General features: G+C 41.0%; 1 protein-coding gene across 1 annotated transcript in view; it reads left to right on the forward strand.

Moving 5' to 3' along the window:
- Positions 1 to 18,860, forward strand: part of SRGAP1 (SLIT-ROBO Rho GTPase activating protein 1) — a 117,737-nt gene that overhangs the window by 87,843 nt on the left and 11,034 nt on the right. Inside the window, exons 8-17 of the mRNA XM_035128372.3 lie at positions 580 to 681; positions 2,540 to 2,737; positions 2,850 to 2,934; positions 5,117 to 5,144; positions 5,926 to 5,959; positions 9,093 to 9,153; positions 9,742 to 9,819; positions 14,127 to 14,261; positions 14,959 to 15,064; positions 16,594 to 16,818. Coding sequence (XP_034984263.1) covers positions 580 to 681; positions 2,540 to 2,737; positions 2,850 to 2,934; positions 5,117 to 5,144; positions 5,926 to 5,959; positions 9,093 to 9,153; positions 9,742 to 9,819; positions 14,127 to 14,261; positions 14,959 to 15,064; positions 16,594 to 16,818 — 1,052 coding nt within the window. The remainder of the gene's footprint in view (positions 1 to 579; positions 682 to 2,539; positions 2,738 to 2,849; positions 2,935 to 5,116; positions 5,145 to 5,925; positions 5,960 to 9,092; positions 9,154 to 9,741; positions 9,820 to 14,126; positions 14,262 to 14,958; positions 15,065 to 16,593; positions 16,819 to 18,860) is intronic.

Below are 18,860 nucleotides of genomic sequence, written 5' to 3' on the forward strand. Positions count from 1 at the left end.
GCTCCCCGTCTATAGAATGTTCTCCCAATGGAAGCTCACCTGGCACCTTCATTATACACCTATAGGCGCCGGGCAAAAACCCTTTTTAATCAGGCGTTTGGTTGATTTGATTGACATCCTATGCCCTTTTAAAACGTGTGGGGTTGGGGGGGGGTGTTGTTATTGGGTTGTTGGTTTTATTTTGATTATGTATTTTGTGGTTTTATATTTTTATTTTATTCTGTGAACCTCCCTGAGACCTCCAGGTATAGGGCAGTATATAAATTCAATAAATAATAATAATACACGGAACAAAACCACTGACTGGACAGAACAACCCAGTGAAGACCGAGCATGCTGGAATCTTGAACAGGGAGAACTTCATACTGCAACATTATGTTGCAGGTTCCGTTAGTTTGGTTTTAAGTAAGGCAGCATAATGTGCATCGCTTATTTTATCCTTTGTCCTCCTGACAATTGCTGAAGTGATCCATTGAATGCAAGTAGAATCATAGATACATGTGTTGGTGAACTCCCCCCCCCCGTCCCAAAAACCCCACATTTTTTACCTAATCTCTTTGTTTGCTATTTCATATTCAGGTTTCTCAGGTCAGTGTGCAGCAGCCAGTCCAAGGGGAACTCATGCTTAGGTACCAGCAGCTTCAGTCACGACTGGCCACATTGAAAATTGAAAATGAGGAGGTAAGATGAACTGCAGTTTGTCAGGTGTAGCATTGGCACTCCACATAGTGTCTGACAAATATCAGGGCCTACTAACCATGACCCCAAGATTTTTGAAAATATTCTATTTTGGACTGAAAAGGAGAACATCTATATATAGAGAGACAATTGTTCCATATAGCTCAGTACTGCCTGCTCTGACTGGCAGTGGCTCTCCAGGGTTTCAGGCAAGGGACCTCCCCAGCCATTACCTGTAGCTGTCAGGATCAAACCTGAGATCTTCCGCGTGCAAAGTGGGTGTTCGTCCATTGAGCCACAGTCCCTCCTGGGGGGAAACAAAACAAAACAGTGGCATGGAAGGTTGAAACGACTTTAGTGCCATGCTCAAAACATGTTTTGTTCAGGGCCAGATGCCACTGGAGGAAAGAAGATGCTGGCTGGCATGTCCCCTTCACTGCAGGGGGAATAAAGCAACACTCACTTAGGCAAGGGTACTGCCCAGGCTGACATGACCTTTTTCTTTCAAGGAAACAGCCCTGAAAGGGGATGCGCTGGATCAGGTGGCTCTGAATCAGCTTTTGTTTCAGCAGGTTGCTGCTTGCCCTGCCACCCAGTACACTCAGAGGGAGGCAGGTGTAGACATGAGAGATGCCACATTGCCTGGCAGGCCCAGCTGGGCCCTTCAGAGACACCTGGCCCTGCACTCCTCCTTTCAGGGCCAGTTTTTTTAAAAAGGGTGGAAGTCAGGCAGGCTGGGTGATCCCACTAGACCACCGCTGTTTCCCTTCCCTCCTTTTCATAGGACCCAGAGCGAAAAGGAGAAACGCTCGGCAGCTCTGTAGTAGGCCTCTCCTCCTTCCTTCAGCAGCCTTCCCAGAAAGCTCACAAGGGGCAGGGAGGGCCAGACCACCAGGGAGACACATGGAGGAGGTGCTGCCAGGGTGGTTTGGGGAGTCTCAAAGAGAAAATTGTCCAGGGCACACTGAGTACAGGCATATTAGTTTGTTTATACAGTATATAAAAATGTAAACAGGGCATGTGGGTGTGTTTCCACTTTTCACCAAAACCGCTTGACCGATTGAGGTGAAATTTTGACACAACATCACATGCGAATGTCCGAAGGCTATAGGAAAGTTTGCGTAGACAGATGTCACACCTGCGCAATGTAAAACACCAAAACCCCCGTGTTTCAGAACACACAACTCACCCAAAAGTGCATGCTGGGGAAAAGAAGCTGGAAGAGGTTGCAAAACAGCACCCCCTAGCGGCGGCTACACTGGTACTGCAGCTAGAAAACATTCCCTCTCCACAGCAGCTCGGCTCACCTTTACAGTCTAGGCCGAATGGAGGTGGGGACTCGCCTGGGTGGGTGTTAGGGGGAGAAGGGGACGGAATAGGTCATGGGTCAGGACAGAGTGGGGGGAAACACAGGGATGAGCCAGAACAACGCATGGCCGGGCCAGCTAGTATCTCATAAAATGCATATTTTATTTACTTAATTGCAAGGAAAAAAGCCTCACGAAAAAATCCCAACACAACAACATTATCAATAAAAACAGTTGAAAGCAGCTGTTTAAAACATTCAATAAAAATAATTAAAATCAACGATAAGGCAAAAAGGAGAATAAAACACATGTCAGCAATCAAAATCTCTGGTGGGCTTGCCTGAACAGTGAAGTGAAGGGGGCTGCCTGGTGTCCATAGGCATTCCATGTTTTGGCACTGCCATAGTAAACTATGGATTTCTTACTAATGCAAAACAAGTATTATGTAGCACCTGTGACAAGTCACTCAGCAGCTCCCTTCTTCCTACTGATGGTGGAACATACTTGGTCTGTTTTTCTGCTTGATGCTATGAAGTGCACCTTTTTAACTCCAGGTTAAGAAGACGACAGAAGCTACTTCACAGACAATACAAGATATGGTCACCATTGAGGATTACGACGTTTCTGAATGTTTCCAGCACAGTCGTTCAACAGAGTCTGTGAAGTCAACAGTTTCTGAGACCTACTTGAGCAAGCCTAGCATTGCGAAGAGAAGAGCGAACCAGCAGGAGACGGAACAGTTCTATTTCATGGTGCGTTGCCTGCTTTCCGTGTGATAGGCTCTCCCCACCCTCACCCCCAACGTTCTTGAAATGTAGATAGCACCTCTTCGGATGCAAAATGCATTGATCTGTGTCTTTGCAGAAATTCAGAGAGTATCTGGAGGGAAGTAATCTCATCACAAAGCTCCAAGCAAAGCATGATTTACTGCAGCGAACACTTGGAGAAGGTAAATGAATCGGAATAAACCTCAGAATAAATCTAAAATATTTACAATGTGTATATTTAAACACATGGTTCAGGTGTAGCCAGAAGCCACAATTTTAAGCTATGTAAATGATCATGAGGCTCACGTACTCCCTGCCCCTCTTCCTCTTTAGCAAATATGGGAAAGAGATTGAATGCATCCACTTCCTTTTTTTAAACTAACGACAGGTCCCCATGATGCCTAAACTCAAGAAACGATGACTTGTTTAAACTACAGTTAGTATAAACAAGCCAGAATCAAACTATGGTTTCAGAACCTGGCTTGTCCTGAAACCATAGTAGATTAGTCACAGAATCTATACTTCTGTTAGGAAATATTCTGGTTCCTTTTCCAGTAAACAAAAGCAAAGCAAAATATAAAACCCCAGACAGAGACCTGAAAGCCACTTTATTTTATGTATTGTATTTTCTCAATTTGGCTTGTATTTTTGGTGGCTTGGGGGAGTACATGGCATTGTTTAAAAACAAAAACAAAAAAAAACCCAGGCAGGGTGAATAGAACAGAAAATGGAGAAATCTTTCTTTGGCAGAATGAGACAGCCCACTGTGCAAGGTCACATGTGACCTATTTTGTGTGCGAAACATTCTAAATTATAACTCCTAGGAGTCTGGGTATCTCTCTCTCTTAATAGCATTACCTTGCATCTTCTGCTGCAGAATTTATTAACTACTTCCCTGTAGGCTGAAATAGTGCCTCATTATGAACAGAATGCATTATAAACCTTCTATGCACCAGCATGGTATTATCAGTTTGTTCATTATATTATTGAGGAAATGTGCCTTGCATTTTAAAATGTGGTCCTTGTAGAGTAATTCTTGTAACAGTGGGATTTTCTGTATTATGAATCACAGAAAATCTCTCTTTCATACTTTTCAGTGGGATTGATAATCAGGCTGTTGCAGGCTTGCAAAAACAAGTTTATAAATATCTGCTACCCACAGAATATAATACGTGCCTCCCTATATCTTCTGCCCTCTGCATAGTCATATCCTTTGGCTTTCTCCGTAGCAGAGCTCAGGATCAGGCTGTAAGAATCACAAATATATATTAGTAGCTTTTAAGGCCAACCCCTTTTGCTTAGTTCTGTGCTTTATTTTCCTCTCCCGTCCCCTTGCAGATAATACCACGCTTATGAGAAAGTGGTGACATTTCCTTTTATGTGAAATCATAAATGTTATGAAACAGTCTGGATAGTTGTTTCTGAGCCCAATTAGCAAACTTTGCATGCTAATGGAAGCCTTTATTTCAAAAGTGGGTCGAGCTGAGTTTTAGTGCAACTAGAACCATCCCTCATAAGCGCAGATAGATTTCTGTTTCCAAATCACCGTTTCATAACACATGTGCTATAAACTTTTTCTGGCAGAAACTGCAGCAAATGCAAGAGTGAAAATTTATACTTTAAATGTTCTGCCACCCAAGTGCCTTCATTGTGCTTGTTTAGAATAATATAGAACTAGCATCTGTTTGGTAAACGAAAAGGCATTGAACTGCAGATCTGTTTTATGCATGTGTGATTGAACTTCCTGTCCTAGGGTGCAAGCCAACAGTTTCTGCTGCTGTGCATCCTCCATTTGTTTCATGAGTGGTAGTGCTGTGGAACTGCTATGGTGCAGCCCCTGAAATGCAGGAAGGATGCATAGTAGCTGTGTTGGGCAGATGTGCACCAGGTGTTTATATTATGTAATATGCAGTTAAGCATTCTTATGCAGCACACATTCAAATATTTACTCTCATAACTACATCTACATCTAAGGAAGATGTATTTTTAAACTCTACGGCCTTTGGCAATATGCCTTCCAGCCTTGCCAGCCCTTTCTCTTTATGTAAACTTTGAATAGCTCATTAAAATATGCAAGCCTTCAAGATTGCTTGAAATTTTGTTTTGTTTTACTTGCAAGCAAGCAAGCAAACTCTTTACTCCCATAAGACAGAAGCTTTAGTAAAGCAGCTTCATATACCGACTGCTTTTTGAACATTTTAACACTGGAAATGGGAAAACAGTTCCCTTGGCATGCAAGTATAACTCTTGCGCAGTTAAAAATAATTGAAGATTGAAGAGGAACTAGATGGTATATGTATAGTTTCATAGAAAATCCACTTTTAGTTCCATTAGTTTTCAGATTATTGTTCCCTTATCCTTTAGGTCATAGAGCAGAATATATGACTACAAGGTAAGACAGTGCAACTTTTTTATGTGGTTTGTATTACAAAAAGCTGTAATGATAATAACGTTCACAAGCAGGGGAAATAAATGTTGTGGATGATGAGTGCAATGTTGTTCCATACGTTTTCAAAAAACAAATATGCACTATTAATGTTAGCACCTTTGTCGAATTCTTGTTACACCCACCGTGAATATTAATATACAAATCTTATTGAATTCCTTGACATCCTCTCAGGTTTTCTACTTTGTTACTATTTATCTTTTGCTTAATAAATATATTCCCTCCTCTCAGACCACAAAGTCTTCCTCCTAAATCTCAGAAATGCAATTTGTTTTAATGGTGATTTGGGATCGTTCACCCTGCCGAGCAACTCATTTCAACACCTTGTCATAATGGCCAAGGTCTGTTATACTACGCTGAGGCAGACATGTCCTGGGGGTCTTATTTCCTAGCTGCTCAGTATAATGCTTCTTGGAGTCAGGACAAGTACACCCACAATATATACACAGTGATGAGGGAATACCAGAATTCTGATGATGATTAGCATTTTCAGTCTATTAAAAGAAGGTAAAACTTTTTTGTCTATACGCAACATTTTCTGATTAATGTGTTGCACAGATTGACTCAAAATACTATGTTACAATATGTTGGTTCTGAAAACCCAATGCTTGTATTGTTTTCAGGAATTCCTTATGCTACTTGAAGTACTGTTCTGTTTATTTTTTGACTGCTGTATTTACATCTTCATCCTGTTTCTCCCCCTCCCCCATTCTGATAACGCTTATAGCCGAGGTCGAAGGAACTCCCACACAAGGCATCAGGTATAAGGCTATTAAATTGAACATTACCATCTCTTGTTACTATTTTATTTTTGTATGTGTGTCTATCTTGCAGTCAGAGAGTTTGACAAAAACGGTATGTGTTGGCTAACTTCCTTTTTTTGCAAACTATCTGCATATCTAGCATAAATGCTCTTTTTTTTATTTACAACGGGTGGCATCACCTTAGGTCTGTCAGACATGTAAAATAGTTAGGCTGTAGTCACTGAATCTCTTGGACTAACAAATATATAAAACAACAGTGAATTACTTGAGTTTTCCCAAAGCTCTGTTTATGCATTCAGGTTTTCTGTTTGACAGTGACATACATCACTATACCCATTGATTTTAAGTTCAACATATTTTCCCAATATTTTATGTCAAACTTTCCTGGTGTTTTTCTAGTGGATCTCTAAATTAGAAAAATTAGCTATCCCTAGTGTCTTGATGGAATCCACTTTATGCAATATGGCATTTCCTGAATGCCAAATCTGCCCTACCTATCTGTTCCCCCAGCACAGCACTGTCACTTGCTTTTTAAACCCAGCAAAGACTTAGCAGACAGCTTGTAGTATCACATAAAGCACTGCTACTTAGAATAAGCAAACAAAGGCCATGCTTTGTATATGGATCCTCTCACAATTTATAAAATAAGCTATATATCATACGTCACTCACAGCTGCGATTGGATCCAGGGTCTGCGTTTACTGTGTGCTTTCTGGCCCGTGTGTTCTTTTTATCCCTTTGTCATGGCAACATGATGGACAAATGGGAGGTCATCTTTCCAAATAATATGGGATCCTTTTGAAATAAACGTGTACCCTGTTGAACTTTTAAGATCCATTGCTCTCAGTAGGATTTTAAGGCGCTGAACTTGACCGTAGCAGTTCTTCCAATCAGTTTTGTGACTCAATCAGCACCTGTCATTCACACGGGGACTGTACTTATTTTTTAACCAACTAATGCTACGGTAGTCCAAACAAGCTGGCAGGATCAGAAGGCAACATGCAAAAACGTGTGATGGCAACTCCAAAGTAGTTTGCTCCTTCCTAGTGTCATTTCTCTCATTTTCAGTTTGGTTCTATTTATCTGCTAGTTGTAGCACCTGGAAGTGTCTGTAGTAAAGGAAATGAGCCTGTGTTCATTAATTACTCTGAGTGATTTGGCCCTGTTTACAAAGACCCTAGGTTTAATGTGCAGGGTTTCTTTTCACACAGAGATTCATTGTCTGCTCCCTTTGGGGTCCGTACAAGGTAAAGGCACTCTATCAACATGCTAGCCATCATAATCATAGAATTGGAAGAGATCCTGAGGTCATCTAGTCCAACCCCCTGCAATGCAGGAATTTAAACTAAAGCATAGACGGAAGCATAATAGCAGGCATATGACTAGTCTCTAATACCCAGGAGGTAAAATTATCCTGGCCTTCTTGTACTAAAGTCAAAATCCAAACATTGTAAAAAACATCGAGAGACAATGGATGCGAAAACTATTAATCAGAAAAAGAGAGGGGATAATTGCTTTCCCCCATAGAGCTAGTGACAGAACACAGATATGCCTTCAGAATATTAACTATGTAGTTTTCATAGCAGCGGCAGGAGAACAGCTGTAGTAATACTCTGAGAAATTGAGGCCAAATTGTGTATAGGCAGTCCCTCCTGCATCTTGTTTGCTTCTTTGCTTGGATAACAAAATCAGCTGTGGGAGGCTGAAATTTTGGGTGAACTCATAGTGACTGGGGCAGGGGGTTACTTCTGGCATTTTCCCATTAAAAAAGGCACACTGGGCTTTCCAGGAGTGGTGGAAAAAACCCAGGGATCGTCTAGGAGAACATTTTTCTCATTAACAAAATGGTAAATGCATTATTTCGGTTCCTGTCATCCCATAGTAACCTTGAGTAATGGATTCTTTATTGTAGTTATTTCCTGAAAAATCTATGACAGCTTTTTGTGATTTCATTGAATTAGGTAAATGTGAAATTTTAGCAAACCCTTTCATAATGTCATGGAAATGCATTTAACAATACATTCATTTTAATCTTGAAATTTCTTACTGCAAACAATACCCTTGGGGTTGCTTTACGTTCCATGCATATTTCAGGTTGGCAAAGGTGAATGTGGTTATTAAACGTTTCCTCCCTCCCTCTCTCTATACGCATTTATTAATTTTGTAAAACTATAGCATTGCTGTTTATTCCCCTTGAATAGCTTAATGAAGATGCTCTTAGGACTGCAAGGATGTTGAAGCGAGGGCAGCCCTAGGCTCCAGTGGCCAAAGCAGTTGTTTAACTAATTACGAGTAAATGTTTCTGTTATTATTTATTTGGGCCATATGTCATAGCAGTATAGCATCATCATAAATTATATTAAGGCATAAAACTAACACAAGGCATAAGGAACTACATTTGTAATCTAATACCTAGGACGAGTTCAAGTGTAATAACCTAATAAACCATGGTTTACAGTCGTACTTTGGATCCCAAATGCCTTGGTATTCGGACGTTTTGGCTCCCAAACGCTGCAAACCCAGAAGTGAGTGTTCCAGCTGGTGAACGTTCTTTTGGAACCCGAACGTTCGGTGGGGCTTCTGTGACTTCTGATTGGCTGCAGGAGCTTCCTGCAGCCAATCAGAAGCCACGCTTTGATTTCCGAATGTTTTGGAAGTCGAACAGACTTCCGGAACAGATTCCGTTCAACTTCCAAGGTATGAACTGAAGTTCTGAAAAAGGTGCTGGCAAGTCTTCACGCTCCCAAGGCAAGATTATCTATTTTAAATGTAGTTTCCTTGTCAGTGTTAGCAAACAGTCCATTTGTTTTAAGGTACTTGCTATCACATTTGGTCAGCTGCCTTCAGGAAAAACATACAGAATGCATACTTATAAAGGCTGTGCATTACTTTCTGCTCCTGACAAACTAAGGAAGATAAATCAGTTTGGAAGGGTTTGTTTGTTTTTAAGATAAAGACTTTGATGCTCAAATGCATTACTGGAACAAGTATGGTTCTAGTGAGGTTTGTGTTTACAGATCATTATGAGTTTGAGGCTGATTCCTTCCTAATATTGATAATTTCTATTTGCAGAGATAATCTCTCTTATATTATTTGTGGTATATTTTGGGTGATTTTTCTTCCTTCATAGGACTCCGGGAAAGTAATCCCCCTCATTGTAGAAAGCTGCATCCGATTTATCAACTTGTATGGTGAGTTCAAAAATTCAATTTAACTTAATCCTAGTTGTTTCTTCAGAATATTGTGCTTATTAATAATTATGTTTTTTCTGATGTTTAAGTCACTTTCTGATTACAGCTAGGGAAGGTCATAAAGCTTTAATCCAGCATTAAGGAGGCTCACAGTATGGCAGTGTGAGGAGCTCTAGAATAAAGCCTAGTGTGGAACAACACATTCATAAAACAGGCACAGTGAGGCTGTGGGAAGGCAGCAAAAAGAATGGAATTATGAATAGAATGTACACAGTATAATGGCAGAAGCAAAGAATGGGGAGGGAAAAGGGGTCAGGAGCAAGCTAAGAGATGAGGTTGGGAGAGAGGAGGAGGTCCACTTATCTGAATTCAATAGGACTTATTTCTCAGTAGAGATGGTGAGAATTGTGGCATTAGAAGTCAGAATTGTGTTTCAAAATGGTGTAAACCGCTTTTTAAAATAAAAAAACAAGAAACAAAACAGCTTATACGTCTAATAAATCAGTAACAAGTCAGTATTTCCCTGATTTGAAATAACTTGGTACCCAATTTAATGACACATATTTCTTTATTACTCTTGTTTTTCAGGTCTCCAGCACCAGGGCATTTTCAGAGTATCTGGCTCCCAGGTGGAAGTCAATGATATCAAAAATTCATTTGAGAGAGGTAATTATATTTTCTGCCATGCATACATAATTGTATTTTGTTCCATTTTGGTAACGTGAGAGCCAGCATTCTAAACCTTTTAACCACACAGAAATGCTTCCGTTCCTTGAAACCTAATCGTTATTGCACATCCCGATAAGCAAATATGTCGGACGATGGCCCGTTTGACAGATTCTGCATCTCTGTCCTTGTGTGGGGCTGTTTCAGCAATACGGATACTGTACTGTAATACCTTAGGGCAGGGGTGTCAAACTCAAATTCATCGGGGGCCGCATCAGCAGTTTGGTCACCCTCAAAGGGCCGGTTGTATCTGTAGGACTATGTGTCCACTCTTTATTATCATAAATTATTGTCACTGCATTCATTTATTACTGTTTTTTGTAATAATGTAAGTAATAACTAGCTCTGAAAGCAGAAACATAGTCAGAATAATGGCAAGTAGATATTCAAATGTACAATTATTGTACAATTTATTGAAAAATGATTTTTGGTAACTGCACTGGGTGGTGGAGGCTCGCTAGGGTTTCATGCAGGACCTTTGCAGAGCTACTAGTACCTGGAGATGCTGAGGTCCTTCTGCATGCAGGACAGATGTTCTGCCAGTGAGCCACCACCCTTCACCAAAGGGACTGGCTGAGGTTGACTCACTGGAGCTGCTCTCCTGGTTCCAGGGTTTAAGGGCCAGAAGTATAAAGCAGCATCCTATGTTTCTGAGGAGAGGGAGGGGAGGGGAGGGGAGGGGAGGGAGGAAGGAAGGAAGGAAGGAAGGAAGGAAGGAAGGAAGGAAGGAAGGAAGAAAAGAGGGAGTGGGAGGGAGAGAGGAAGGAAGGAAGGAAGGAAAGAGGGGAGAGAAAGAAGAGTAGGAAATAAGGAAGGGAATAAAGAAGGAAAGAAAAAGAAAGAGGGAGAGAAGACGGAAAGGGAGAAAGAAGGAAGGAAGTAGAGGGAAAGAAAGAATAAGAATGAGGGAGAGGAAGAAAGATGGGAAGGACGGAAGGAAGAAAGGAAGGAAATAAGGAAGGGAATAAAAAAGGAAAGAAAAAGAAAGAGGGAGAGAAGACGGAAAGGAATAAAGAAGGAAGGAAGGAGAGGGAAAGAAAGAATAAGAACGAGAGAGAGGAAGAAAGAAAGGGAGGGGGGTCGCCGCCTTGATTCAGCGCCAGAAAAGAGCGCGAAGGGACCCAGGCGCAAAAAGCATTTCCCGTGCAGCGTGAGGCAGCGGGTGTCCGTTTTAGGAGAAGTGCGTAAAGCCTCAGAGTTGCACGTTCGTGAGGCTGAGCCGCGGCAGGAGGAGGTGAGGCAAGAGGAGGAGGAGGCGGCGGCGGCTTGCCGGGTCGGTGCCCAGCAGCGCCGTGCGGAGAGTCCCGAGCCTCTGGGACGCAGCAGCAGCAGCAGCCGTTTCCAGGCGCCGAGCCGTGGCAGGAGGAGGAGGATTCAAAGTGTTACAGAGCACTGCTGCGTCGCAGAGGCTCGGGACTCTCCGTGCGGCGCTGCCAGGCGCTGACCCGACTAGCTGCCTCCTCCTTCTCCTGCTGTGGCTCGGGGCGCTCCACGCAGCGCTGCTCCGGCCGCCTTTCTACCCCCCCCCCGGCCCCAGCTGTTTGTCGGCGCTTTGTCGGCGCGGCACTTCAGCAGCAGGGTCCCGCTGGCTGGGGCGCTCGGCGGGCCACATGACGAGGTCTGGCGGGCCGGATTTGGCCCGCGGACCTTGTGTTTGACACCTGTGCCTTAAGGTAACATGCAGATTACTGCAGGAGGAGTGTAAGCAATTTATGGGTGCAACACATTCAGGTGGCAGCAGTTTAGTGTACTGGTTCAGCAGATCCAAAGCCAGCCATGGGCAAGGTGTAGACTTAATGTTTTCACACTCTGCTTAGGACTAGGGTCAATTCCCACAAAGCGGCTTTCCAAGACATGAATTTTACTAGAATAAAAAAATGATCCCATTCACAAATTCAGTCTTACGGTATACTCATCCCAGGACTTAGCTAGAACCTTTCCAGCTTTTCAGGAAAAAGGAGCTTTCACAATAGTGAGAGGGGCTTCGGGCATTTTATCTCCCATATGCATGCATACTGAAATGATAATATTGATTGTGAAAGTCAACATGGAAATTTAAGTGTGTGACCACGTCAGGATTTGAACCTTTGGGCTCCAGCAATTATCTTAGATACTGATAGAACTGTGAAAGTTACTTAAAAGTATAATAACTTGTGCCCTCTTTTGGGATATGACTGTCCACATTTTAATTTACAGCCAGACATTTACAGATTGTTTTTTCATTCAAATAGATCCATGGAGAAAACTCAGTCCTTTAAATAAAATGGGGGGGGGATCAGTTCAGGCCTCCAAAACAGGAGTACACAAGAATCAAATCATGCTGAAACACTTATTTGTGGATTGTTTTTGCGCAACCATTTTTTAAATTAATGAATTTGGCTAAGCCCTCATTATTAAGGGTTATATGAAATGAAGTTGTCCCACTTGCACAAGGGCTAGCATGTTGATAGAGTGCCTGTACCTTGTACGGACCCCAAAAGGGAGAAATGAATCTCTGTGTGAAAAGAAACCCTGCACATTAAACCTAGGGTCTTTGTAAACAGGGCCAAATCACTCAGAGTAATTAATGAACACAGGCTCATTTCCTTTACTACAGACACTTCCAGGTGCTACAACTAGCAGATAAATAAAACCAAGCTGGAAATGAGAGAAGTGACACTATGAAGGAGCAAACTACTTTGGAGTTGCCATCACATGTTTTTGCATGTTGCCAGCTTGTTTGGAATAGCATTAGTTGCTTAAGAAATCAGTACAGTCCCAGTGTGAATGGCAGATGTATGTGCCATGCTGATGAGCCACAAAACTGATTGGAAGGACTGCTACGGTCAAGTTCAGCACAAGGACTTCCCATGCTCTGTGCATTAGTATACAGACATTGAAGACCATTGATCATTCGCCCATGTCTCTTATTTAAGGATTTTTTTCCTCCCACCACTAAGTCTGCATGCTGTTTGCTCCATTTGGTCCTTGACATTTGGGTGATCATCTTCAGTACTTGGTAGACTCCTACCTTCAAGACCACTGTCTCCCTCCCCCACATAAGTCAGTTTAAAGCCCTCCTGGTGAGGTTTTTGAGTTTCATGGCAAAAACATTCCTCCCAACCCTTGTGAGGTGCAGCCCATCACTTGCCAGAAGTCCATCTTCAAGAAACAGCAGACCGTGATCTAAGAATCCAAACCGTTCCTGCTTGCACCATTTGCGAAGCCAGTTGTTCACTTCTATTTTTCCCTCTCTCCCTGGGCCACGTCGTTCAACTGTGAGGACAGATGAGATGACAATTTGTGCATTTAATTGCTTCAGCTTCCTGCCGAGAGCCTCATAATCACTTTTGATCTTCTGAAGGCTATGGCTTGCAGTGTCATTGGTTCCCACATGGACCAAAAGGAAGGGGTATTTGTCAGTGGGTTTTATGATTCATAGGTTAAAATACTTGTCAACTTTATTTACATATCTGGGGCAGGCTTGCTGAAACAGAATAGTTTTTAGCAGGTGCCTCAAAGAAGGCACCTACCTAAGTACCTATGAGGCAATATTACAGTGTTTGCCACTTTAAAAAAAACATCTAGGTATTAAATCAATATAAATTGTTGACTTTCTTAAATAACAGCTGCAATGAAGTGCTAAGCATCTTGCTTTAGTTTTTAAAGCTACCTGAACTGAAAACAGTTACCCAGCCAACAACCCTTTCAACTGCTAGCATCCTTATTTTAAACACATTTTATGGTCTGAAATCTTGATCTTTTCCACTGGGGGATGGCATTTAGAATCCATTTTTCTCATCACAATACACAGCAGTCCGCATGTTCTTGAAATCTCTTTAACTGTTTTTTTCAGCACTAAGAAAGATTTGCACCTTGAAGACATCTATATTTGCTTGGCATGTGACTTGACTGAACAAATGACTTGACGCATGCTGCAATCCTCAGACCATTTTTCTCAAGTGTATTAGATCTTAATTGCAGTGGGACTAGTTTTGAGTAGATGCATTAGTCCATAAATAGACCAGATGGATTGAGTATAGCATGTCTGACCCAATAAACTTTTTTTCTCAGCTGATGACTCAAGGCATGCGTGGCCTATGCAATTAAGATGAATGTTTATTTTACTCTCTTACATTCACTTTAATTGAAGATTGGACTTAACTAAACCAGTTATTATTTATTTAATACAGCTCAGGATCCTACTGGGTAGTAAAATGCTGTTCAGAATGCCTATATTAAGTATTTAACTTGATTTATTTTTGCAGGTGAAAATCCTTTGGCAGATGATCAAAGTAACCATGACATTAACTCAGTTGCTGGAGTACTGAAGCTCTATTTCCGAGGGCTGGAGAACCCTGTCTTTCCTAAGGAAAGATTTAATGATCTTATTTCTTGTGTCAGTAAGTTAAATTTATTTTAACAGCCTGCAAAGTTACTTACTAATAAATGCACTAGCATCTCAGAAGTCCCGCCACCAATTTCCGTAAGACAGTTTGCCATCCTCTGCAGTTAATATATGTGTATTCATACATATTTCTGAATCTGCACTCAATGTACCGTTGACCTCCTCATTGTAGCTGCCTTTCCAGAAGACAGGAGATATAGTGAAATTCAATGCTCCACCGCTACAAACGTTTTGTCTGTGCAACTGTTTCCGCTTGCCCAATGGGAAAATTCTCCCTCGTCTCCCCCTGCATGCATCCTGACTCGCCCACAAGCCAATGGAGAGCATGTGAGGGTAGGAAATGGACCAGATTGAAGGTGAATAAATCATCTTAACAGGCTTGTAAGTGACCATAGCCAAGGTGGTTGAGAATCCTATGTACCTGCAGAAAAAGGGAATGACGGTTCCTTTGAGTGACAAGATGTTCTGGTCAGAAGGGAAGCAACCGAGTTTACTCCCCCAGTTTAGACTATTCCAGATATGGGCAAAATACGCTAAAGAGTTTAATTGGCCATTTGCTATCAGTTGGAGCTTGATGAGATCAGCAATATTAGTAGGAAATATTAGAAATGATGCCCTCTTCATAGTGCTGTATACTGTACCGTCACATAGCCAATGATTTTATTTGTATGTTGTCTGCTTGTATGTTGCAGGAATAGAAAATCTCTATGAGAGAGCTCTTCACATACGAAAACTCCTCCTGACTTTGCCCAGATCAGTCCTTATAGTGCTAAGATATCTTTTTGCTTTTCTCAATCAGTAAGTACATTAACTTCCGATCAGAAGCACTCTATTGATCTTTAATTCTCCTTCATTTTAACAGAGGAGAATATTTCACTTGGCAGCAAAGCCATGATTTCCAAACAAACTGGAATAATTTTTACCCTGAACTGAGAGATCTCGCTGTAATAGGAATGACTTGAATGCAGCAGTTGTGCAAATGTAAAAAGAACTGCCCAAAATCTTTGCATAATTGAGAAGAGTTCTGAAACTGACATGGGGACAAATAGAAGAAGACGACTTCACCCCTGTATGGTTCCCCCTTATCACATACACAGCCCAACAGGACAATGACAAAAATCCAACAACAGCATACAAATCAATATGGCTAACCTGATCCAAAACACACACACCCCACTCACACACGGAACAAAAACCACTACAGCCAACCACAAATGAACAACCATACCCTAGGCCAACCCCAACCTCTCTCACCATCAAAGGAAACAACAAAGAACCTGCACAAGTGACGCTGAACCCCCCCCCCCACGTATATTAAGTAAAATAGAAACACCATCACCTGACCCCCCCCATCTACTTCTATCCCCCTCTTTTTTCCCAATGTCTCAACAAATGAAACCGATTTGTAAAAATGTTAGGAGAGACATTGCATATACAGTGGTACCTCGACTTACTAATTTAATCCGTTCCGAACGGACCTTCATAAGTCGAAAAATTTGTAAATCGAAGCCAATGGGGGGGAAATAAAATTCGTAAGTCGAACAAATCCTATCTAAACCACATCCAAAATGGCGGACGGAACTCCATTCGTAACTCGAAACATACGTAAGTCGAGTTATTAATAAGTCGAGGTATCACTGTATTATTTCTGTAATTCAAGAAAACCTTAAATAAAAATAATTGAGAATAGTAATAATTATTTTAAGCTTCAGTTGTAATAAACGCTTAAGTTATCATCAACAGCTGCTTTATAGCAATATATGGATTCTCATTTCCACCACTAGAGGAGATTGAAAACTGAAAGTTTGAAATAGCCCTTGAGAGTGTCAGGCTATATTTACATGAACAAAATGTAGTTTGGCTTCAATGCAGTTTTGGTTCAACTCCTGTGTCCTTGACAGCACCAGGTGCAAGTTTTTCAGCACTCGAAAACCTGTTGCACCTGTTACATTTCTGCAAGTTTTATCTTCGAGCTGTAACTGTTCAGATACTGTTGAGTTGCAGCTCCCATCACCTCCCAACATTGGGCATCCTATCTCATGATGTCTGCTTTAGATCTGCTGCCCCAGTGTAGTGTTACCCATGCATCTTCTCACCAATTATTCTCAGTCATTCAAGTAACCCATATATCTTCATGTCCACCCGTCACAAAAAGATCTTTTAATTAAATTGCTCTTATGGCGTTCCAGTGCAAGATTAAGCAACTAGCTTGTGGCAGGTGGGTTGAGTAATACTGTGTATGCAGCTTAAGCATGCATTTTTGTTTCGGAAGGTCACATAACGATCCCAGAACCCTCCTCTTCTTTTTTCCCCCTTTTTTAAAACAGCCTTTCACAGTACAGCGATGAAAATATGATGGATCCATATAACCTGGCCATTTGTTTTGGACCAACATTGATGCCTGTTCCAGACATTCAAGAGCAAGTGTCGTGTCAGGCTCACGTGAATGAAATAATCAAAACTATCATCATTCACCACGAAATCATTTTTCCAGATTCTAAGGAGCTGGATGGCCCCGTTTATGAGAAATGTATGGCTGGTGATGAATACTGGTAAGCCCTTCATTCTTTTGCCCAGGTCAGATTGCTTCAGTTTGGTATGAATGACTTTTAGTTTGTGAAAAGTTTCACCCCCATTTAGCATTTTTTTTAAAAAAAGCTATAGATGCCTCTAACTCTGGGTCAAACTATATGTGACATTAGTCACTTGTTTAACCAGGTCAGGGCCCATACCAGTCTTTTACTGAAGTTTGCCCCCTGCCTGGCTCCAGATTCCTCCTTTTTGCAGTAAACCATACTTCTAGGAGCAACAAGCAGCCAGGAGGAAAGAAGTGATAATGTGCTTTTCTTTTACTTTTTAAGAATTTTATCTTGATAGGATTATTGTTGCTCAAATGGATATTGTGCTGCGTTGTATATTTATTGTATACTTAAGTAAAAAGGAAATCCAAGTACATAAATATACAACACACATCAAATATTTATATGCCTGTATATTATTTAATTTTTTACGTGGAAACTACTTCAAGATCTATTGATAGTAAGTGGATTTAAAAATAAGCGGTTTTTTTGTGAACTGCATGGAGGCTTTTGACAACCAAGCAGTATATAAATTTTATGAGATAAATAACATAATTTTTAAAAAATGGTTTAAATAAAAATAAACCGTATTTTTCAGCAGAAAACTGGCATTGGGGTCCAGACCTAAAACATATTCTGACTTGATGACCCACAGGTGTTTTTTCTCTAAAATAAAACTTGTCAGGTTCAGCAAGTCTCTTTGTGGCCCACATGTTTTCCAGTCTGTCAGCTATGTGAAATTATGCCTAATATCATTTTAGTGGTTTTAAAAGCCAGTTGATTAAGGTCTACTTGACAGGGAAATGGTTCAGCATAAATGGCCATGTTACATAAAAGCAGATGTTTGTAAAAGCATGCTAGTTTGGTCAGGTTTTGTGCGTTCCAGAAAGTCATTTTGAAGCAAACTGCCTTGTTATCTCTTCCTTAGTTTTAGTACCAAAGTTTAGTGCTTATGCTGCTGTTATTCTGTCTTTAATTATTTTATTGCAAGCTGCATTGAGGACCAATTTGTGGGAAAGATGTCTAAAAAGTGTCCTTTAGGACTGAACAGATTTAGCATGATTGTTATTTGCATCAAAAATAAATGAGATCTTTTGGCTGGTTTTATTGAACATCAGCTACTCCCATTTGGCCTATCTAGTTATAGTTAAAATAAAACTTCTCCCATCTATCTGAAAACAATTAGTAAGTTTTTAGGGTACTTCGTTTTCAAGAAGCAATCTCTGAAATGGCAAAACATGATCAATTCATTCTTTTCCTGATAATTTAAGACAGCTAACCCTATCCCTGTCTCTTAAAGACCTGTCATTTAAAACAAGGTGGTGGGCTTTAAAATGAGAATAGCTGAAAATACATCAAATAAGAGTAATACTTTGTGACCCATACCATTTCCATATTAGAGCTTTTTCTGGTGCAGTTGGCCTTATACGTTTTTTAAAGTGTCATCAGTTCATCCCTTGTGGGTTTGAACATGAAATTGATGCCACAGAGCAAAATTGATTCTTTTTTTCCATTGTGATTTTCTGTCACTGAAGAGTGTTGAGATCAGGACACCAGGCGCCAGTACTCAGGGTCAAACTAGATGTTACACACAGATGCTTGTAACATTATCTTGACAGTCCTTTCTTTAAAAAAAATAATCTATAGTATCTTGAGGAAGGAGAGTTCAGAAACAGCTGTTTTGGAGTAGGAAAATGACCATCACAGAACGGATTAAAGAGTTCTTTGCTTCCTCCTTTCCCTACAACCCCTTTTCTGCTCCCAGTTGCCTTCTTCGAAGACTGCTTTTGGATTTTAAACCCAGATTAATATTACACAGGTTTGCCTGTAACTAGAAGGACTTCTGGTTTGTGTCTTTAGGCAGCATTCCATTAAGGCAACCTTTTGCCCCCCCCCCCCCCGCTTTCATATGAGTAAAACACTGTCCAGGTTACATAACACTATCCAATTTAAAAAGAAGAAAAAGCTGTTAGAGAGAGGGGGGAGAGAGAAATAATACCAAGGAGATTATCTGA

This window comes from Zootoca vivipara, chromosome 9 (genome assembly GCF_965207765.1).
Source record: "Zootoca vivipara chromosome 9, rZooViv2.hap1.1, whole genome shotgun sequence".
NCBI classification, from domain to species: domain Eukaryota; kingdom Metazoa; phylum Chordata; class Lepidosauria; order Squamata; family Lacertidae; genus Zootoca; species Zootoca vivipara.